Source organism: Branchiostoma floridae, chromosome 8, assembly GCF_000003815.2.
Source record: "Branchiostoma floridae strain S238N-H82 chromosome 8, Bfl_VNyyK, whole genome shotgun sequence".
Lineage (NCBI taxonomy): Eukaryota > Metazoa > Chordata > Leptocardii > Amphioxiformes > Branchiostomatidae > Branchiostoma > Branchiostoma floridae.
In genome coordinates, this window is record NC_049986.1 from 6,084,803 (window position 1) to 6,107,538 (window position 22,736).

Genomic DNA, 22,736 nt, shown 5'->3' on the forward strand with positions numbered 1-22,736 from the left:
AACTATTGTTGCATGTGTAGATCTCTTTAGTTCCACTATTTCTAATCGACCGGTATAAGGCTTATGACCGGTATTATGCCAATGCATGTTAATGTTAATGAAAAAAATACATCACGTTTTTTTCAGCTAACTACAATCCACTGGGCATGTCCTCCGGCGCCATCTTGGATGACGACATCGAGGCATCCTCGCCAAAGAAGTCAACGTCGACGTTTGAGCGCAGCGGACCGCATCGAGCGAGACTGAACGGGTCCTCCTGTTGGACAGCAGAGGAAGACGGCTTACAGTACATAGAGGTAACTATGGTTTACAATAATTTACTATCAAGCACACAGCAACATCATTCGATGGTAACATGCGTGTCAAAGAAAGTTCAAGTTCTGTGGGTACAGATTGCTCTGTGCTTTTGGCTGCTTTCAATCACATGATTATGACGTAAATATCCTTTACCATATTCGATGGCTAAACCTGAAAAAAATTGTTTACTTAGTTACTCTGTGACGGAGGGTAGCCTCTGAAGGCAGAGTATTTGACCTATGTGATGGGTGCATCTGTATCTCTATGTTCCCTTTGCCGCATTTTTATGTAGTTTTGCATGTCGTCGGCACGCAGTTGCGCAATGATACAAGATATTTTTTCACGGTAGCTGCTTTTATGATCGTGGTAATGATTTTAGAAATAACCCCTATATTTCTGGTAATGTGGAACAGGCCATGCAAATTTTGGAATATCAGCAAAATTCTGTACGTTTCAAAGTTGAAGTGTTATCTTGTCTAATGAAGGTTGACCTAAGCGAGCCAATGGCCGTGACCGGACTGGTGGTACAGGGTCATCCCCATGCCGACGAGTGGGTCAAGAGCTTTGAGATCCGTTATTTGGACAAGTCTACGGCAAGGAGCGGCGCAACGACCGCACTCGGGGACGGAGCCTGGCGCCGGTATGGAGAGGGCGTTGATGGGGACGTCAAGGTACGATTACATTTTTTTTTACCCTGCCATATGTACAAAAAAAGACATTTTGGTTTAGTCGGGGATTTGACATCTGATGCAACGGGGCGCAAGGTGGGGATGAGTATGCCCTAAGTAGCATTATAATTTTACTGAATATTTATATAAAACTCAAATCTATCGAAACTGCTTTTGCCATGTTGCTAGACGACTTCTGTTATGTAGTAATACGATCCTTCCCTGTTACAGTGAAGCGTCCTCTGCCATGTAGTGAAACGAATTTTGCCATGTAGTGAAATGACTTCTGTCATGTAATGAATCGACTTCTGCCATGTACTAAAACGAATTTTGCCATGTAGTGAAACGGCTCCTGCCATGTAGCGAAACAACTTCTGACATGTAGAGAAACGACATTTGTCATGTAGCGAAACGTCATCTGTCATGTAGAGAAACGACTTCTACCATGTAGTGAAAATACTTCTGACATGTAGAGAACCGACTTCTGCTGTGCACAGCAGTGAAGCGACTAGCGACTTGACGGACTAATGATGTAGCAAAACAACCAGTTACCTCAGAGGGTTACTTGACAACGTGACAATGACTGTAGGCCACCATATAATACATTATCACTCTTTTACAATATTAGACATTCAACATCACACCAACAAGTGGAAACGATGCAGTGAGAGTTCTGCTGGAAGAGCCGATAGAGACACGCTATCTCCGGATCTACCCACTTCAGTCGAACGGTTCCTGTAGCATGCGGTTCGAGATATTGGGACATCATATCGGTATGAAATATTTCAAGCTATTAAAGCAAGACAAGTATAGAGTTTTCTTTGAGGGAGGGGTGGGGGTGGGGGTGGGGGTAGGCCCGTTGAACCCAGGGGTTCTTGGATATGGAAGCCACCCCAACCAAGTGAAAAAATAGGTCAATTCGATTGCGAAGTTAAATGAAATAAAAGGGGAGGGATGAGCTCCGCCTTTCAATACCATGCACTAGACATAGTGAATAACAGCCCACTACCCCAACGGCCTAAACAAAGGCTATGGGACCGATTACAAAGCTTTATCTATCACATACCGTTATTCTGACAACAGATACCTGAACCTCACCTCGAGTTTATACAATGGTAACAATAAGACAAGCAAAACGCACTGCAATCAATAAAACATTCCTAAATGGTAAAATGATCATTATTCCACTTATGATAAAGCTATGGATAAAATGTATTGACGCCCTTCCTTTGCTGTAATTTTTAGCTGACAATCTGGAGAACACGTATCTCCTTGTGACGGATGCTGACGTGAAGTTCACCCCGGAGGCTGCTAAGGCCCTGCTGGACATCACGGCCCGGGACCCGGCTGTAGGTGCAGTCTGCGCCCGTACCCACCCCATGGGATCTGGAGCAGTGGCGTGGTACCAGATCTTCGACTACGCTATCGGACACTGGCTAAACAAGGTAACATCTGTCTATGTTATAGCAGGTTTTGCCGACTGAAACAAATGATCTTTTTTACGTTGTTTGCCAAGGTGTACCGCAATATCGGCATGTGAAGTCATGGATTGGTCATCGTTTTTGCATTTGAAAAATCGTAAATTTTACTGTAGTGATAAACAATCTTACTTTTTGCGTTTTGTCGGACAATTACTAAAATTTACTGGAATAGTAAACAAGTTTATTTTTGCGTTTCGTCGGAAACTTGCTAACAGTATATCTTTTTTCAAGCTTTGTTTTCTTTGAGTTGGGTGCATTTAATCGTAGCTATTTTACTCCACCGCTCTATTTATGTTTGTTTTCTACTTGACATCCGAAAATGCTTGAGATACGATTGGCTAAAATTCAAATAGGGACACCAACATGGACACGTTCCATTTTCACCTACATACAAAGCTTGTTTAGATGATAGAATGTTTTGTATCATTGACAGGCTGCAAACAACGTCCTTGGCACGGTACTGTGTTGTCCTGGTTGTTTCTCTGTCTACCGAGCTAAAGCTGTCCGTGACGGGCTGGCAGAGTACTCCACTCACGTCACCAAGGCCAATGAGTTCCTGGTCAAGGACATGGGAGAGGATAGGTGGTTCTGTACACTGCTCGTAAGTTTCATTTTAGAAAAATGTTTAGTTTTTTTATAGTTACTATTTTTTTACAAATACTAGTTGTCATAAGTCGATGGGTGGAAAATCGTTACCATTTTTAGGCAATGTAGATCGCGTTATTGTTTGTGCAATATGACGTACACTGGTCATATTGTAATGATATCCCTATTGTCCCTATCCATGTATTTAAATGAAAGAAAAACATCAAGCCAGGCAAAAAGAAAAATCGAAAATAAAAATTTTTTGACAAATATTCTAATTGACGTATTGCTAATATATGTTACGATAAACAAAATGCAGCATATACATCAACCTAGATTTAAATGGCTAGTCTAGCCATTGCCTGTATTGCGCTAAATAACAAAAACTCTTATACTGTTTAGGATGCTCTCCTATAGTCAGCTTCCCTTACACAAGTTCATGCACATTTTCGTAGGTGGAAAGTGGCTGGAAACTTGAGTACTCTGCCGTGTCTGAAGACTCTACCTTCTGTCCCGAGACGTTTGACGAGTTCTTCAAACAGCGCCGCCGGTGGCTGCCCTCGACTGTGGCCAACCTGGTGCTGGTTATACAGGTAAATATAAAACATCAACCAACGTCAACGATGGCCGATAAAGACAATTGTAGTCATCCACGTAAACCATGGCGCATTGGCTGGGACATTTGTCTTTCTGGGCCACCGTATCAAACGATTTTGTTAAAAATAGTTAAGGTTCGATTGAAATTTCATTGCATAGACACATGCAAATACGTTGCGTTAATCTTGTCAGAACAATACTGGTATATTAAGGTTGATGAATTTCTCTTTTTTTCACATTAGAAATGGAAAACGCTTGTCACCAAGAACTCCAATATCTCTCGGCTGTTCATCCTGTATCAGCTACTGTTGCTCCTCTCGACTTTGATTGGACCCGGAACATGTATGCTGTTGATTTCAGGTAATTTCAGGGATTTCCAATCTTCAAAACTGAAAACCCCTCGGTGTAGGTGACTCCTGTTATACATCGTATTCTTGCCCATCCCATCGATTGACATATACATAGAGGTTATATAGGAGAATGCCCAACTGCAGCCTTGTCTTGGTACACTGCCCCCGGATGAACCCGGGAAATAAAACATGGCCGTCGTTGCTGGAATAAGGCTTATTGGTAAACCTTATAGTGTAGCATACCCGATTAGTTAATATGCAGAGTGCAAGCGTATATATCTGGACAGATCTTACTGATTCACTCACAATCCACAATTCCTGTATATTATGAGCTTATTGTTTCCAACAGGCGGCATGGCCGTGGCCTATGGTGTGGATCCTGTCATCTCTATGGTGCTCCTGGTTCTCACGTCGGTTGCGTTCGCCTTGCTGTGTCTCAAAACAAACCAGAATGTGCAGCTACAGGTACCTAACACAATCAAATAAACGTCTTCGTGATGTTATCATGGCATATATGTATACGTAGGTGACTGTTGCATTGCGTTGTACCGTAGCTCAATAGCTTGTTTGTTACGCGTTTTTTCAACATCTAAAGTTCTCCCACCTTCCACAGATTTGGAATATGAGTGATATTGCATTAAGATAAATCAGAAATGGAAACAGCGGAAGTGTCAATCTTGCTACAGATACAACTTGATGTTTTTGTGGTCATCATAATTTGATAACCTCTGTATAGATCATTGTGGTATTTAGTGTGTGCGTAGGTCTTGAAAAGACAAATATCAAAGTCAATTGAACGATATATTGGTCTTTCTGGTGGTTGACCTTAGTAAAGCAGCTGAGCTTCCTGTATCTTTTGCCCTGACCGTGCTAGTTCGCGCACTGCATATATAGTTGCTGTGGTATAATGTCTCGGCTGCATTGCAGATTGCCAAAATCCTGACGTTTGCCTTTGCTGTGGTGATGGCTGCCGTGACGGTTGGGACTGCGACTGACATCGCCAAGGGTCTCAGTAATCCAGCCTCTTCTAATTCTACAGGTATTCATCGACCTTGCCTTTCCTTGTGTTTATGTAAAATTTGTGTATACCCCAATTGCATATCAATAAGGATGGGTACAGGTGCAGAAAATTGAGGTCAAGGTGCGGCCCAGTTCCAGAACGTTTTAAAGTCCTATCTTCGTGTAACCAACACTAACCTCGTCCAAGCTTGACTGTAGAAGCTTAGTAATAATGATTAGCAACTATCATTTACTTCGCTGTCGTTATGTTTTGACCAGTATTCCCCAAAATCCGTAAACGCGTGCTGATATAATCTGGTTATTTTCTGATCAGTACAAGATCCGGTTTAGTGATATTTTCAGGTACGGTTTTTCTCGACCGGTCCGACAAGAAAAAAAAATATCAATTCATACTTATCATATAAAACCTCCTCTTCAATGGATCTGCTCAGTGTCACTGACGAAAGACAGTGGATGCTTGGCGTAGCTATCATCTTTCATCAACATAACAAGTATCTGTTCCCCAGATAGAATAGTGTGAAAACAATACGAAACCCTATTCTAGTAAAGATCCAAATGAAACTTATAGAAATAGCTAAACTTTCTTTCCAACACTGAATTAATATAGGGACTTACCCTAAATTTTTGGTCGAGCTCCGTCAACCTCCGTCATCCCTCCTTCATTAGAGCCCACCGGCCCACGCTCAACAGAGACGGGGGGCGGCATAGACTTTCTGATACTTGTGACCCCCTCCTACAAAAGTGGCGTGTTCCTGACGTCACTGCTGGAGATAGAAAGGGTCATTCTGTGAACAAGGTTGACGGAGTTCGACCGAAAATTTAGGGTAAGTCCCTATATTAATTCAGTGTTGGAATGAAAGTTTAGCTATTTCTATAATGTATTCTACCAACAGAGATGAACTTTCATGCAAATGAAACTTGTTATCCTTTCTAGGTGGGGATGTAGTTTTACTTCCCATCCCGATCAGCACTTTGTATTTCTTCCTCATCATCGGGATCTTCATCGTGACGGCCCTCCTGCATCCGACGGAGTTCTTCTGCCTGTTCCACGGCATCTGGTACCTGTTCTGTCTCCCGTCAGGCTACCTGCTGCTCACCATCTACAGCATCTGTAACCTGAACGACAGGAGCTGGGGTAAGGATTTTAGATTTATTGAAATTGCAGACAGTGCAATACATGGCAAACCCAGACAGCTTAGCTGATATTGGGTGACAACACATACATACATTTACACGACTCACAATTAACTCGAACACATTTACACGACTCATATAATTAACTCGAAGACATTGTATTCATTTTGTTGGGTTGTTGTTTCTTCTGTATTGCAATACTGTACAAGTAAAAGACGTACGAGACGTACTGCTTTATAATTTTTTTCATTTATTTGCAAATTCATGCCCGTAGGCTAATTGCAATGATACAGACAGTAAAAGTAACAAATGTCTATTCTATATACACACACGTCAGCTATCTATATGTACATGCTTCTGCATTCTTTACTGGGAGGTTTGACTTCTTCTTTGGAGGCAGTGGTTAGTGAAAAGTCCCACTTCTTTAATGATTAGTGGGTTCTGTGATAAGAAGTTAGTCTGAGTTGGTGATTCATTAATATTTACGAACAAAAATTGCCTTATATGTCAATTGATATTACTGTAAGATTTGGGGTTATAAACAGCATTTGTCGCGCGCTGATGTGCGTTGCAATGATGATTATTTAGTCTGACACAGTTTTCCTAAATTTCATCTCATGTTTTATTCCATTTTGATATTCCAATAATACAAGGAACCCGAGAAGGAAAATCTAGTGGGGGTTCGAAGAGCTGGAGAGAGATGTGGTGGAGTTTTGTTGATGGACTACGTGGGTGAGTAAAACAATGTCCATACATGTGATTGATTTAATGATGGCTTTTAGCTACACTACAACTGCATTTATTATAATTTTTTTTCCTTGTTGATATCAGCGGTATATTCTCAACACATTTTTATTTTACTGATTCATTACGTTTTTTTGTAAGTTGAATCTGAATCACAGTGAGCCTAAATGAAAGTGCTACAACTGTGGCCGAAAAGAAAAAAAAGGAGCGAATAAGTAGATAAATGATTTGATGAATGGATAAGATAAACAGATGAGCATTCACTATACTGCAAAGTCATTCTGTACAAAATTTGTGTCTACACTTTTGTTCTTTTCCATTTAGATGTAGTTGTTAGATTAGATGTAGATGATGAACGATGTACTTGTATCGAATTGTTCTGCCAGTTCATTTTAGTGTCGCCGAAAGAAAGTGTTACTCGAAACGTCCGACAGGAATGCTCCGATTTGATTCTGTTGTAGAGGTAAAGTTCTATTCGCATGCCGATTTCATTTTAGATGTTGTGGTGGCAGGACAGACTCAGCAGAAGCCACAGATATAGAAGAGTTACCTGTACAAGACGAGCCGGGTTCAGAACCGACATCTCCGACCGATAATGAACCTCGGCTTCCAGAACAGGAAGAAACTATCGGTAATGGTTCATACTTAAAATGTTAAAATATTACCACTATCATTTATTTGTCTTTTATATTCTTTAATCTATTATACAAGGCAAAATCACCTTTCTGAGCGGAAGTGAAATATTTGCTGAGAAAAGAAGACTCAAGTGCTCCGAATTAATTGATAAGTCCATATTTATCAAGATAGCATATTTTGATGTGCCATTATAGAGACACCATTGTGGAAGTTAAGGAACATCATTATAGGATAGCATTATAGATTACATTTATACAAGCCTTTTTTAATCAACTTTGAGTGCAGGTCTAAACCCAGCTTATGTGACATAAACGCAGCTGTCTGTGTCTTTATCATTGTCCTTAATATCTTTGTCATTATTTAGATAAATAAAAGTCCGAAATAATGATGACGTTACTTTGCATTTTCTGCAGCCGAAGAACCAGAAACTGAGGAGCGTCCTCAAAGTCCACCAGCTCTTCCACCCAAGACTCTTCCACCACTTCCGCCTAAGAGGAGAAGAAAGGGTGCGTACAAGATAATTGAAACCTATGGATGTCTTAATTTAAGTTACGTACAATCAAAATGAACTTGAAGAGTGTGTGCGTGCGCGCGCGTATCTGTAGGTACGAGGGCGGTTCAAAAAGTAATGCCACTGGTTTTATAACAAACTCATGTTTTCATCGAATGAGTTGAAATTTGGCACAAATGTACAAGGCTATATCCTCTTGAGATTGAGATATCTCAATTTGTGGTTCAGATTTTTATGAGCAACAGAGATGATTTTAAGATGACCAAACCCTTAAAAGCTTGTCAGGAGATCAGTTCCTCTAGTTCTTACCATTTTAAGACTATGGTAGGAAACTGAAATTTCACCTGTATAATAACAAATGTCTCTATAGATTACATGTCAAATTTCATGTTTGAACTCTCAATGGTTCATCTTTTACAGCCACCAGAATGGATCGAGTTGCTATATTACAGACAGTTTGATTAATAGCCAAATACGTGATTTGTTGAATAAAGATTTTTGTAGACGGCTTTTCCATTAGCCAAAAGATGCGAAACTTTGCACAATTATTAACTGTTTCAAGATCAAGAAGTGTCTTAAGTTTGATTTTTCTCAGTTAATAAAAAAAGTCGGTTATGGACAGTTTAAGCAGCTCACCCCTAATCCACCGCTAATTACGACCCTGACGACCTCACTTCACACCAGGAACGAAAAAATAATAAATGATTGTATTTACAAAATTAAAATAGGCACGTGGCTTACAGAGAAGTGCAACTTGATACATGTGCAATTTCAGTTTCTTACAATAGCTACAAGTGATTTAGAAACATTATCAACTGTACGTTAATTAACCCTCTAATTTCTTCCGACGGGATAACAGGGGTGTGGTCAACTTGAACTCAACTCAGTCACTCATAAAAATTTTAACAACAAATTGAAATATGTCAATCTCAAGAGGATATATTCTTGTACCTTTGTGCCAAATTTCAGCTCATTCGATGAAAACATGAGCCTGTTATAAAACCAGTGGCATTACTTTTTGAACCGCCCTCGTATGTATGTTTGTATGTATATGCATACACTAGGAGGGTCACAATATATTAATGTTCACTTTATGTGAATTTGACCAAAAAAGACGAGAAAATGCGATATAATGTGAATTGAATGTGATGGGGGAAATATCACGGTTTATCACATACAAACGCATACAATAACATTTAGGTCACATTACTGAAATGTGACAGAAAAAAATCACCTTTATGTAAAATAATGTTGAATATTTTGTGCTGCATTTCTTTCACATTTGCACTGCGTTCGTGATATGTGAAATAGATGTGTCCAGAAAAAAACATCCGAAATCACATTTTGAAATGTAAAATGATTAGAATGAGATAAAGGCCAGTCCTGGACAATGCGAAGTTATGTGAAAGCTCAATTGTGCGTGAGTGCATGTGTGTGTGTGCGTGTGCACATGAAGATCATTAATTGTAAACAGGATGAATATTTATTTACAAATCGTGGAAAAGGATATCAGTCATACATAAATTCTAAATTTGTCTGTTCTTCCTTCAACAGTAACATTTGATCCCAATGACAGCCTACCAGGTAAGCCATTCAAAATGGATGTAGGAGTCATTTCTCAGTTTTTGCATTTTTCATGTTATCTGCAAATATGTACAAACATAATGTAAAACGATGTTTTCCTGCAAAATGTTTGGTATCAGCTGCGTTTTAAGTGTTTAGACATGATGCACCCCTTTCTCTATTGAAATAATGTCTATACTTCTAACAGATGAACCTACAATGGGAGCAGTTGCAAGACGCACTATGACTCAAAGTAAGTAATAATGTAACTTTTGTTGTATCTTTTTGAGCCAGCAAAAGGACTTCGTCGGGCCAAATGATTATTGTCTCAATCTTGTATTACTCACAGTGGGTACACCAAAATAATACCAAGCCAAGAACTGCATGGCTGCAATAATAAAATCTCTTTCAGTCAGCCCAGCTGATTTTAAGAGTTACGTTAAAGAAATTTTGTTTGTAACTAACGGAATTAGCAGGTAATGTGTGACAAGCGCACGCAATGCACACAGTTCTAGGAAAAAGTGCCTCTTGTGGGGAGTGACAAAGTATAGTTTGTAAGGCCCCCCGTTCCATTAGGGCGACGCTCTCATGGTGCTCTATCCGCAATGAACTAAACAACACAAATTTAAGTTTGAAGTTAATTTGTCTTGATTCATTTTACAGAAAGATGGTTTCGTCGGAGAAACAAAGAAAGCCTTGCACGGAGAGGTACATAGCACCTTTACATTTTCTTTATTATACATGTTGTTTGTACCTGCAATTAGCCCTCAGGCAAGAACTTGCAATAAGCATATTATATAAATATCCACCAATACCTACTTTTTAAACAACGAATACAGACTAATATAACCGGCCAGCAAATAAAAGTTTATACACATAGTCTGTTATCATTTGATCACAATTCAGCATCAGATTTCTTTGCAGTATTTTACAGCTTTAGGTTTTTACACATCTGTATCAAATAACTATCAATAGAGCCGGCATAAGGGTCAATTGTCTTTGTCTCTGATGTTTTTACAGATGATTTACTATCCACACTTTGTAAATTTCAGTTTCATTAATTTTCGTTTTACACATGATTTCATATATGATTTGACCTCTGACCTCCACCCCATCTCTTGACATATTGATTTTGACCTTGGAACGTTTTCGACTTGAGTATGGACACTGATTATGTTTTGACGCACCGGTTTTATGTTTTCTGTACTGTATGTTGTCCCTGGGTGTTCAAAGTTTGACTGATTGTTACCAAGTTTTGTCTTGTATTTATTATTTACATGTATGTTTGGAAATCAACTATGCACTGTTGTAGGGGCTACCTATCTGTTTGAAGATGAACTAAATAAATAGATAAATTGGCGTTATTTTTTTTTTACGCATCAGCTTCGAATCCGTAGAGCCTTTGTACATGAGTGCAATCATCACTCCTTTAGTACTCAAGTTCAACTCTACCATAGTTCTAGGGATAAAATTTTGTACACCTTGATTAATGCTTGATATCTTTGGTTTTTAAAAAGACTTGACTGTTTATTCAACGTAACAGCCTCTCGCAAGCACTCCAACTGGAGGATGAGTTACCAGGACACTGACAGGGTAGGAGTAGAGATGTGGCTACCGGACAAGATGAGGGTAAGTAAGTGATAGTATATAAGGTTAAAATAAGTCATGTCACAATTTATTATGTTTACCTTCCCAGGAGAAAAACATAATGTTGTTCTTTTTTCTGTTGTTTTTCTTCATTTCCAAACAAACGAGGTTGATGAACTAACTAGACCCGACAGTTGTCGCCACGGTTTCGACGTAGTAATAGACACCGCGTAGTGTTCGATTACATCATGTAGCAAGACGCAGGACAAAGCAGGGAGCTGGTCACAAAAATATGAATTTGTTTTAGTAAGTAGAATAAATATGATAGAGAGAGATATAGTTTTTTTTTACCCCAGACTATGTGAAGATAAACATTATCAAAACGCAAAAAAAAAACGCAATTCCCAAAAGTTGAATAGTACTACTGAAAAACATACAACATCAATCCACGGAACAAACAACAAAAGATTTTGATTACAAATATTACACATGCAGGTTTCTGTACAAGAAACTAATCCTTAATAAAATTGATAGCCCAAATAGTTTAAAATCATGGGCAGCCAACTTCCATAAAAATCCTCAAATCTTTCAAATTCCTTGGATTGATAGAACAATTTACTTCACAACTGAAATAAAACTGTCAAATTTCATGTACAAATTACTACATAGAATATTACCATGTAATAACAATCTTTATAAATGGAAAATGATAGATTCCCCTCTTTGCAACACTTGTAAGATAATAGAAAACGAGGAACACATGTTCTTTAGTTACACCAGGTTGGATAACTTTTGGGAAAGAGTTCAGAGATTCCTACATGTGATAAAGATTAGTAATTTTGAAACACGTATCATTGGTTTTCCAAGAAACGTACAGATGTCAAAAGCTGGTAATCATATATCAACAATAGACTTATACACTATATTCAAATCATGGGTATTATACAAAGATAAAGCATGTTTTAATAGCACAAATTGTTTTATATTGTTCTACAGGAACTTGAAAAATGCCATACTTACAGAAAGTAAATTATCACAAACTAGAGGTAGACAAAAAATGGGGAGATCTAATCCCTTTAGTGATGTGATCATGTTATTGTACATTATGTAAATACTGAGTATACTTGTAAATAAATTTCATGGATAGGACCATGAAAAGTTAAAAAAAAAACATTATCATAATGTAATTTGCTTGCAAACGTATTTTTTTTAGTTTTCTACATAGGTGTTATATCAAAATATTTCATTTACAAATATCAAGTGTTGTTATTAGCACTGCTAAGCAGCAGGTATATATAGGATTTCTATTTTTGCAGAACAGCCAGAATTGTTCACAATGTAAAAAAAAATCTGTGTCAAGACTCTATTTGTTAATTTAGATCAACAAAAACACAAGTGTGATGCGATATAGTACAGTAGCGGCCAAATCAAACAAGCACTTGTCTCTCATTATACATAGGAGAAGTACGCCCAGAAGTTCCTTGATCATGGTTATGACGACACCAGCTTCATAGCCGGGATGAAGGAGTCAGACCTGGAGTTTATCGGAGTAGACAAGATGCACCGTCCAGAGATTCTCCGACAGATCGACAAACTGTCTGAATACGCTATCGACGTCAAAGTCCCCGTAAGTACAATCTTAATTGTACTAAACTGAAGGACGTTTTATTTCCCGATATATTATGTATCCATAAACACCTAACGGGACACATTTTTGCAGAATCTCGTGGCGAATTACGCTATCGAGGTGTGTTTTTAAAACTCACTCTAATACTAAACCCATGCAGACTCTATCCATGCATTTCCTATACGCATCTACATTTCCTTGTTAACTGAATGTTTTTTTTTAATGTACCTGTATACTTCCTAAAATAAACATCTATCAGAAAGTGACACTCTAAATCTCTTAGTCTGAATTTTGGAAAGAAGCGCAGTAGGAAAATTCTAAGTAACTCTACATATAATCGGTTTTGTTTTCTTTTGGAGTTAAATTTGCATGTAAGCCCATAATTTAATGATAAATCTTCCTCTTCAGCGGATCTGCTCAGTTTCAATGACAAACGTACTGATTGCTACCTGGAACGTAAAGTTTTACCGTTTCAATCATATATATATATATATATAGTTGCGCATTGCGTGCACAACCGCTATTTGGCGTATGCAACTCCTCAGTCATGATCAGGATACCTCTTCAATTTCGATATCATCACTGTTACCGTTTGTTTATTCGCACAGGATACTGTAGAAGAATGGTTGGATCAGATCGGTTTGGAGCAGTACAACGACAAGTTTGTGTACGACGCTTATGACGTGGCCAGCCTGGTCAACTTGGAAGAGCAGCAGATCAGGGAGAACCTTGGAATCGTGAAGACTGGTGAGTATAGAACGTTGACATCATGTGGCACAATTGACAGGGTGTTAAACCTAAAGCTCTGAGGTCCTTGGTTCAAAACCCTGATATGACTTGATGTAGTGCACTTTGGAAAGACACTTTATACGATTTTCCTCACTTCACTTACTATAATAAGTAAAGATGAGTACATGTACCTAGATTTGGCCATGGAACTTCCTTTAATACTTATTCAGCTATAGCTACTTACTGGCATTATCCCGAGTTGTTTGTACATATTATCATTCCAACGTTTGATGATTTCTACCTTTGTTATATCATTTTAATTGTATCATTCATTTTAATTCACTCTTTTGTATCCTGATTTTTTTTACAATCAGTTACCGATTGCAAGCTAAGTGAGGTGACTAATTTCCAACCAACCAAAATGATCAATACGTCAAAAGTAAACTAACTTGACAATCTTTGCTTATTCTGAATAGTTAATTTATAATTTTTCTGTCTTTTTTTTTAATTTTCAGCTCACGTCAAGCGTATGTTGGTAGCAATAAGTCATCTTCGACACCCTAGCGAAAGTAAGTGGAATTGCCTGTTTTCACTTCAATTTACAACACAATTTAGAAAACCGTATGTGTAGATAGTCCATTAAAACATTTATTAAAATCATATATTATGAATTGTTATAGCCTCGCACATGTGTTAAATCTAATAATTTTTTGTTTAGCCGATGAAATGATTGACCGGGTGAAGAAGGTGATCTCTGACAACGTCGAGTCCCGGAGAATGCAGGATCTTGATGAAGAGCACGTGAAATACCGAGAGTACAAGTAAGGATGGTGTACAAAATTAGGACCTCCAATATAGCTCAAAGGACATAGACTTGCTACGTACCTACTGTGATTTTAACCCAGACGTTTTCAGCTAGGTCAATCACTCTAACCACTATATTGCTTGTAGGCACTACATTTTAGGACATCGGTTCTACACAGTGTGCCATAGTTTAGGATCCGTCCAGATTCGAAACTGAATTTATTATTGGCATATAGTTACTTGTCTTATGGCCGTTGACTCTCCTGTTACAAAAATGCGACGTCGAGACCTACGGCATCAAAATCATGCCGTTTGACCGAGTTGTTAAGTTTTTTTTCTTCTCGATGTTTGAACCAGATTCTGGAACCGTGTCCGCGATGCTGCACTGAAGCAGGACTACGGAGTCTTCAACAACAACGTGGGTCTGAAAGAACAACTGGTGGAGCTGCGGAACTCCTGGCTCATCGTGCTGTTCGTGTCCAACGCGCTGTGGCTCACCCTCATCCTCACACTGGCCTCTCAGGCCAACTTACAGGTATGGTGGTATCTTCTGTTATGCGACAGTCCCATTTGTGAAGAGAGGGGGCCCCTTGAGTCTGCTTGTCTTAATTTTCTGGTGTAAACCTTTAGGTGGTATCTAACTGCACGTGAGGCAATGCGGTGTTAGAAAGATTATTCAACGAATTTAAAATAGGATAAAGAATATCGATACAAATTTGTGGGTTAAGAGCCCGGGGTACATCCCAACGACACGTGTCGAAATTGGGCTGTAACATTATATTTGTCCATAAGGCTGTTATACAAAGCTAATGGTGTATATAGTATCATAATTCATGACCGGTTCCAATAACCGAACGATTGAGTCCATGAATCTTGACAATTTTAATCCTACACGTAGCTTTGACTTCTTTATTCAAACGTTATTCATCAAACCCACATTTTCCACCTTTCTCTTGTTCTTCAAATAAGGTCCTGGACACCAACCCACTCGGTCTTGTCTTCCTCGTCGTCTTCGGCTTCATCCTGATCATCCAGTTCTTGGCCATGTTAGTCCACCGCGCCTGGACAGTCGTCCACATGTTAGCCCGTATCCGCAACCTCTGGGAGAAACTCGACACGGAAGACACCGTGGGACAGAAGGGCGGGCAGGCGGGAACAACCTCCCGGATCCCTGACGCCATGCCGGCGACGTCCCGGAGAGGTTTTGACGACGCCATCTACCAGAACGAAGCCTTCGAGGGAGACGGAGAAAATCCTCCCGTGTACGAAAGCGTTAGTTCGTTTTAGTTTGGGTTATAAACCAGGTGGCTTTTAAAAACGCCCCTAGCTAATATTCATTTACCCTGTTTAAGATAGATGAAGAAACAACAACTAGTTCGATACAATTCCTAATATCAATGTTTCTATAAGGCCACACCAAGTACATTTTTTTGAAAGCATTACTTGTTCTCACTTGCCTTTTTTTGCATATCCAAAATTTTACAAGCAAATCACGTCACTTCACATCAATTGCTAAACAAACTAGACCGTAGATTTTGCTTTGAGACCATCTAATCAAAATAGAACAGATTGAGATTTGAATTCGGTATTTAAGTGCTAGTAAAAACGTGCATTTTTATGGACAAAGTTAACTTTAATAAGATTGTTAAAACATATTGTCCATCGGATATCTGATTATAAAAGCTACCAAAAAATACGCATATGTAAGCAATAGGCTGTTTATCAATCCATTTTCACAAATATACACCATTGTATTAAAGCCTAACGGTAACGGAGGGCCGATTTATAAATTTCAAAGAACGCTGTTAATTATAAGTATCTTTGTTCCTTTCGAATCTTTCACCATAGATGCCTTAATTAGATATCTTATTGCATACATTATGTGTTCAGGGATAGGAGTGGCAATGGTTTACAAAGTAAAACACTAATAGTTCCATTGGGTAAAATGACATGTTTGACAATTTGTAACATAACGTAATTGTGAGGTAATTCTCAACAAATTCTTTGGTACTACAATGACCATAGTATGACTTGATTCATTTGGCTGCGTTATCTAAAATACATGCTAAAACCAACTAGCCGACAGCTATCATTAAAACTGGCTCTGGGTATTGCACAATAGATATTTTGTGTTACTCAATACACATAAAACCAGAGTATATGTCCAGATTGTATATCAAGACAACACAGATGTTGCTATCTGTATAAAATTCCAAATAAAGAAGATACTTATAATGATAAGTCTCACTTGTTTTTCTTGTCCCTTTCTTTTTGTTGCTTTTCTTTTATCTTTCTGTACATCAGGCGACAAGCACACACCGACGCACCCAACACGGCGGCTAGGGTCGATACACAGAAAGCCATGACGTCAAGAAGAAAGTATTGGTAGAAGGGCATCTTGTTAGCGCGCGTGCGCAGGTGTGGCAGTCCGTCATGCTTGATGACGTGTTCTATCCACCACATGGTGAGGTTTAGGGGTGGTACCGGCTGGTCCGACATGATTCTCCCGGCACGCTCCACGTTCGCTTTGTAACTACGATAAGAAAAAAGTAAAATAGCAAAGTTTAGATTGTAGCTTGTTTATTAGGTAACGGTAGTTAACCGTTGTCGGCGCAGTAACAGATATCCATTACTAAAAATGCATGGTATTTAGGAAAATAAAGGGATAGCTGCAAGTTTTTTTAAATATTAGCAATCTAAAATCACCGTAAGTTGACTCGATATAAATAACCTTTTTTACCTAATGTCCGTGATGAAATTGTACATTTTGCAAACGGTCCAAGTCATATCACAAACTGATCTTAGACCATATCCATAGCGATTCATTACTTTTTTTCAGGGGATAACAAGAAGCAGTTTAAGTGTGTAACAAAACAACATTTCAATTACGAATATACGACGAACAATATAGATGATCGAAAGAAAAAAATTACATCAACTTGGGTTGAAAAAGTCAAAAGCTCTATTTCTTTTTCACCTACACCATAAACGCTACCGTGTGAACAGATAGTGCCGGAGTTGGTTGTATACAATGTGCGTAAAATGGTGACAACAATTTATACCGGGCGACAACCGTTTAGAAGACGGAATTTAGCGGCCATGTTCACACAGAGGTTCCAGAATACCGCCACCATACCTGTCTGTTGACAAGACGTGCTGAATTGTATGTAGCAGCTTCTCTGTTGTCATGGTAGTGATGTCCAGTTGAACGCCGTAACCGTGGTACACAGCCCTAGCGGTGTTGTCGCGAAGTTCAGATGAGATCGGGAGTGTCACGAGTACCATGGGCACGCCGTGGTACACGGACTCGTATATGCCATTGGTCCCGCCGTGGTTGATGAAGAGCTTCATCTTCTTGTGTGCTACGAAAGAGTCAAACAAAAAGTACAGTTTTACAGATATGTTAGAAACGCTAGAATGAACGTCGCGTATAGAAGTGATCGTTGTTATTGTTTATATTATGGTATTGGACGGCTGCTGCGTACCAGGACGTCAGCAGATTGGATTCATTTACTGGTTATATGTAAATCAGTATTTGGGAAAACAACTTCTTTTTGTCTACCGCTGCGTCACAGTGACTTCATCGCGATCGCTCGTTTTTAACGCTGTTGTATGGTATGGTTTAATACCATAGTATGGTAACTATAGTAGACAACACGCCGTAGGGCTCGAAATTCATTTTTGGGATAAGGTGCACTGGTGCACCAAGCTTAAAACTTTGGGTGCACCAAAAAAACTTTGGGTGCACCACTTAAATTTAAGTAATAACCTAATAATAAAACTTAGTTACAAGTTATCAAATTCTTAAACAAGTACTTTGACAGACACTTTTATCATTTTTCTAACACTTAGATGTCATGAATATGATGTATACTAGTATACTTTGATATCTTTACATAGTATTACATAGACGTAAGAAAATATTTGGGACCCACAGAAAATAATTGGGTGCACAGCTCCAATATTGGGTGCACCTGGGTGCACATGTACCCATTATTTTGAGCCCTGACACGGTGTGTTCCGTATCCCCAGAGGCTCTATTCCGACCGCGGGTAGGATTGACAGATATCTATCTGCCGCTTAAAGACTTAAAATTATGACCCGCGGGATGTTCGGAAATGTGATATCAAAACCATAAATTCCACTGCAATGCCGTAAAAAGCTGCTTGGAGACTCATTGGAAGAAGTCGAATTTACGTAGTAGATTACGACTATTGTAGATTCATTGTATATATTTCATGTATCTTTGCTGTGACCTGTACTGAACCCAGTGGGTATGTAAGTACAATGAAGGTCTTCATTCATTATCAATCATTATATTTTTTCAGCCCCACTATTCACATACAAGTACTAAGTATCCACTCACAACTTCTATTGTTAAGCTCTCTGAACGAAAATAGAACTACATAGAAAATAACATTGATAGTTATTTTTTGGAAAATATCATTTTGAAATTTTGCTCAGCCACCCTGATATACTACCTTAAGTAAAAGGAACTAACTGCTCCAAAAGTATAGCTCTCTTGACAAAGGCAGTAACATTAATTGCTAAAACGATGTCGCAAAACAAAACAAAACAAAACAAAATAAAGCAAAAATCACTTACCCAGCAGGTCGTTTTGCGGTACCCATTTCATCGCTTTGACGTTGGGAGGAAAGTTCTGACTGTCACGGTCACTATCTGAGCCCATTTTCCAGATAACCTTCTGTGGCAGTCTTGCGAAGACTTCCAGGAAGATTTGTGCGATTCTATCAGGCATGGACGCTGTTATGGAGCCCAAACTGAATAAAATCACTCCCGGATCTCCAGATGATTGCATGAAATCTTCCAGGTCCTAAACACAGTAACATATCAATGAGTGATTAATGATATGTACAATAAAGGTCTTTCATTCAATGATAGGAATTTTCATTTTTGACACGTGCAACTTAGTTTTTCTTTAAACAAGCAGATACTAACTAAAGACTTGTTTAAAGTAGGTGATGTATTTCATAAGTTTAATTGGCAATAAAAACTTCAAGATCGTGAAAACTAGAAAAAAATTTTAAAAAAGGTTTCCTTAATCATTTTGAAAGGGTTATGATTAAGATCTGATGTCTATGGCAATGGAACTGATCGATAGAAACGAGAAGCTTTATTTAAAGTTCGAAAGGACCGGTGACATTTGTCGCCCGATCGTCATGCGGCGGTTAACTGAAGTCATTCTTGAAAGACTAGTAACCGTGCATGCATATACATGTATCGTGCGACTTTCAGCTTCCTTCTCACAAGAAAAGTTAGCTAACGATTCTACAACATGGAAATCGTACGACAACTACGACAAATTTAAATCAAAGTCTGTTCACCCGTAAACTTGTTGTTAGTCCAGCTTGTTCTTGCGGTTATCCATGTGAAAGTATCAGTCATTTCATGTTACACTGCCCTAACTACAATCATCAGAGATCTTCCCTCTTCGGCAATTTGAGAAGACTGGTAGGTTTTGATATGGACAATCTATCCGACGACAATTTAGTACAATTGCTTTTAAATGGATCTTCTTTTCTGTCCTCTGCAGACAACTCCAAAATATTAATGTTTGTGCAGGCTTTCTTAATAGATACCAATCGCTTCAAAAATGACTAAACATCATCCTACCAGTCTTAAGGGACTTAGTTAATCATCATATTCTCAGTTTATATCTTTGAATCTTCATTTGTTGTTTTTGCTTCAGTGCTTTGCCTACTTGTTTTTTTGTTATCTTGTTTTGTTATCTTGTATTTATTTATCCATGTATTTGTATTCTTTTGCGGTGGCGGCATGAATATAAGTCACGACTTGAGTGTGCCGTCACCATGTCTTGTAAATATATGTTGCAAAAAAAAAAAAAAAAAAAAACTACGACAAATTCAATCGCGCCGTAAATTGCTCAAAGGAGTCTAACAACTCACGTTTATCATAACCACTTACCTGTGACAGGGGTTTCGGCTCGGCCAAATTAAAAGCTGCCACATTGACGACGTTTGGCATGGTCGGACGAGTAAACTCCAAAGTGAAGTCCGCAAGGGACAACCAAAGATCGGTATCGGCTACGATCTCTTCCGTGCTAGTGTCGTTAGAAATGTACTTGTGCACGGTGTAGTCAAAAGGGGAAAATAGTCTGTGGTGGTGAACGTATTTTGAGACAAGGTAGAAGAGAGTGTTTTGCACTCTCTGCATAAATGTCATTTCTGACGTAAAACCACTGGGTGAGATCGGATAGTAAGCTACAGGCAAAGGGTTGCCTGCGCTGTGCAGAAAAGAAAAGGTCGGGATGTAGATTACAGCGGACGGTATTTCAAGATACCGCGCCAAAACTGCTCCGCATGGAAGCTCAGCGGGACTCCATAGCACCATGTTGTACTTCTCGGCCTCGGTAGTTTTTGTCTCTAAGTGATGTAGCAAGGCTTCGCAACTTTTGCTGGCTGCGTTGACGAGGTCTTCCAACGCCTGTAACGTGTTGTCGTATCCAACCTCCCAGTAATGATTTTGAAATGCAAGGCCTGCTTCTAACATTCCGGGGGTACACTGAGCTCCTTCATACGTTAGCTTGTCCTCAGTCGGTGTGCTGTGCAGGTGTTGGAGTACGTCATTGGGCATCAAGACCGTGACGGAGTGCCCTCTAGCAGATAACGCACGCCCTGCAGCCCGAAGGGTTAACCAGGTGCTGTGTGGTGTCTGACTCACGATAAGAATGTTCGCGGCTTGTTTTGTTGTATTGCAAGATACTTGCAATTGTAGAACAAAACACAAAGAGAGCAGGAAAATTATGTCATTTGGGGACCAAATCATGGTTATCTGTTGGAGAAAGATGGAGAAATGTTTGGTTAAAAATAGAATTTGACACTCTATCAAACCTCCCTAATGGCTTGGCGTTGGTTCGCGATCTTGAACGGTGGATATTGGTTCCCTAATGACGGGAAAAGGAAGTTTGCCGAGGAAGAGAGTTTGCCATGGAAAGAAATTTGTAATGTCTTCGCCAACGTTGAAAATCAGCGCCCTCGCGCTACCGCCCCCCTTCAAAAAACAACAACAACAAAACAGCCCCCTTCAAAGACAACTACGGAGGCTATGACTCCAGTGCGTTCATGAAGCCCCCCCCAAAAAACGTTAAAAGATTAAAAGCCCACTGATTGACTGAGCAAAACCTTACCGTTGTGGGTCAGTGCCCGCGAGATCTGTTGTTGTAACACACCAGTGAATGCACTTGGGGGGGGGGGGGTGTTGTTGTTTAGAAAACACTACAAGCACCAACAAAATCGAGCATAAAAACAACCCATGCAAACGTTCCCTTGTTTGTTCGTTTGCTGTTGCTTATAGACTTCTCTGTCCAAAACAGTCGCTACAATACCTACGTTTTACGGATAACTACCTTTATGTTATCTGTAGAAACAAACAATAGACATATGCATGTTTGGGACATCTTGTTTAACCAATACTAGTACATGGGAGGGGGGGGGGCAGTTACGGTATATACTAGTAATTCTATTCTAAAGTATACGCAAAATGTGTCACTATCTTAAGCCTCAAACCTTCAAAACTTACCCCGAATAGTATCCTGTTCTGTCAACTGCCAACAAACGCATTTTTGAAGGAACTCTATACGGCCCCTTTCAAAGCCATTGGATTGTGTTCCAGCTGGTCGGATGATTCCACTATTTCCGGGGGGTGCGGAAACTATTGCTAATTTGTCACCCACTGTACTATGTTCACATGTGACCTTGACATCAAGTTGGCTTGTGTGGAACCTGAAATAAAAGTCTTGCATCTAGGCTATTGCCAATTTCAACCCTCCCTCTGACGCGATGAAACGGAAAGGTAGAAAGGTCACAGTTTGCAACAGTCATTTGAATACCACCAAGAAACATGTTGAACAACTTGTGCAACTGACATTTCAAAGTTTACGTGACAGGTCGTAAAAGACCGACCCCTTTGCTCAGAGTAAGCAACGGAAAAGTTTAACAAAGAAATCATATGTGGGGTATGATTTTATGTAGAGAAGCAAACGGTTGTTTTAAAAAGAGAGAGACGTACAGAGGGGTTGTGTCACAATTCTAAAAAACTCCGCACGAACGATGGCCATAAAACTGTGTGTTTACAAACGCGTTGAATGACAAATGTACAGCAACTTCTTTGTTTGTTGGTATCTCTTGCACAAATGTATTTGCCTTTAGGCAGGCAAATTGTTGCTATCACCTCGATGTGGCCTGACTAGCATAACATAGGCATATGTAGAAAAGAGCTCTAAAGGCATATCATAGAGCTCTCTTCTTAAATACATAGCGTGTACTTTTAATTTGCATCATGTACGAGGCCAATCGCTTGGCATCTACCATCCATTGGAATTTAGTCATGTCATACCCGAACCGCTGCAGGGGCCACCAAAAA

The 22,736-nt window shown here is 39.3% G+C and overlaps 2 protein-coding genes across 3 annotated transcripts in view; one reads left to right on the forward strand and one right to left on the reverse strand.

Moving 5' to 3' along the window:
- LOC118421163 overlaps positions 1-16,021 on the forward strand; it is a 30,447-nt gene extending 14,426 nt beyond the window's left edge. Inside the window, exons 12-33 of the mRNA XM_035828323.1 lie at positions 127-296; positions 783-968; positions 1,594-1,738; positions 2,211-2,410; positions 2,880-3,047; positions 3,487-3,624; positions 3,871-3,988; positions 4,328-4,443; positions 4,906-5,017; positions 5,933-6,133; positions 6,786-6,864; positions 7,374-7,507; positions 7,926-8,018; positions 9,578-9,607; positions 10,250-10,294; positions 11,130-11,215; positions 12,633-12,800; positions 13,409-13,547; positions 14,045-14,098; positions 14,248-14,350; positions 14,691-14,868; positions 15,303-16,021. Coding sequence (XP_035684216.1) covers positions 127-296; positions 783-968; positions 1,594-1,738; positions 2,211-2,410; positions 2,880-3,047; positions 3,487-3,624; positions 3,871-3,988; positions 4,328-4,443; positions 4,906-5,017; positions 5,933-6,133; positions 6,786-6,864; positions 7,374-7,507; positions 7,926-8,018; positions 9,578-9,607; positions 10,250-10,294; positions 11,130-11,215; positions 12,633-12,800; positions 13,409-13,547; positions 14,045-14,098; positions 14,248-14,350; positions 14,691-14,868; positions 15,303-15,620 — 2,981 coding nt within the window. The 3' untranslated portion in view covers positions 15,621-16,021. The remainder of the gene's footprint in view (positions 1-126; positions 297-782; positions 969-1,593; positions 1,739-2,210; positions 2,411-2,879; positions 3,048-3,486; positions 3,625-3,870; positions 3,989-4,327; positions 4,444-4,905; positions 5,018-5,932; positions 6,134-6,785; positions 6,865-7,373; positions 7,508-7,925; positions 8,019-9,577; positions 9,608-10,249; positions 10,295-11,129; positions 11,216-12,632; positions 12,801-13,408; positions 13,548-14,044; positions 14,099-14,247; positions 14,351-14,690; positions 14,869-15,302) is intronic.
- Positions 15,773-22,034, reverse strand: LOC118421405 (UDP-glucuronosyltransferase 2C1-like). Of its 2 annotated transcripts, XM_035828673.1 has the most exons (6): positions 21,894-22,034; positions 21,502-21,526; positions 20,280-21,146; positions 18,939-19,167; positions 17,470-17,695; positions 15,773-16,866 (listed from the first exon to the last, which is right to left on the reverse strand). In XM_035828673.1, the coding sequence occupies exons 3-6, from the start codon at positions 21,138-21,140 to the stop codon at positions 16,578-16,580; spliced, it is 1,605 nt and encodes a 534-aa protein (XP_035684566.1). In that variant the 5' UTR covers positions 21,141-21,146; positions 21,502-21,526; positions 21,894-22,034; the 3' UTR covers positions 15,773-16,577. The 2 variants fall into 2 exon arrangements, with proteins under 2 accessions (XP_035684566.1, XP_035684567.1); XM_035828674.1 differs by lacking the exon at positions 21,502-21,526 and having other exon boundaries at positions 21,894-22,008.
- Between the last annotated feature and the right edge of the window lie 702 nt (positions 22,035-22,736).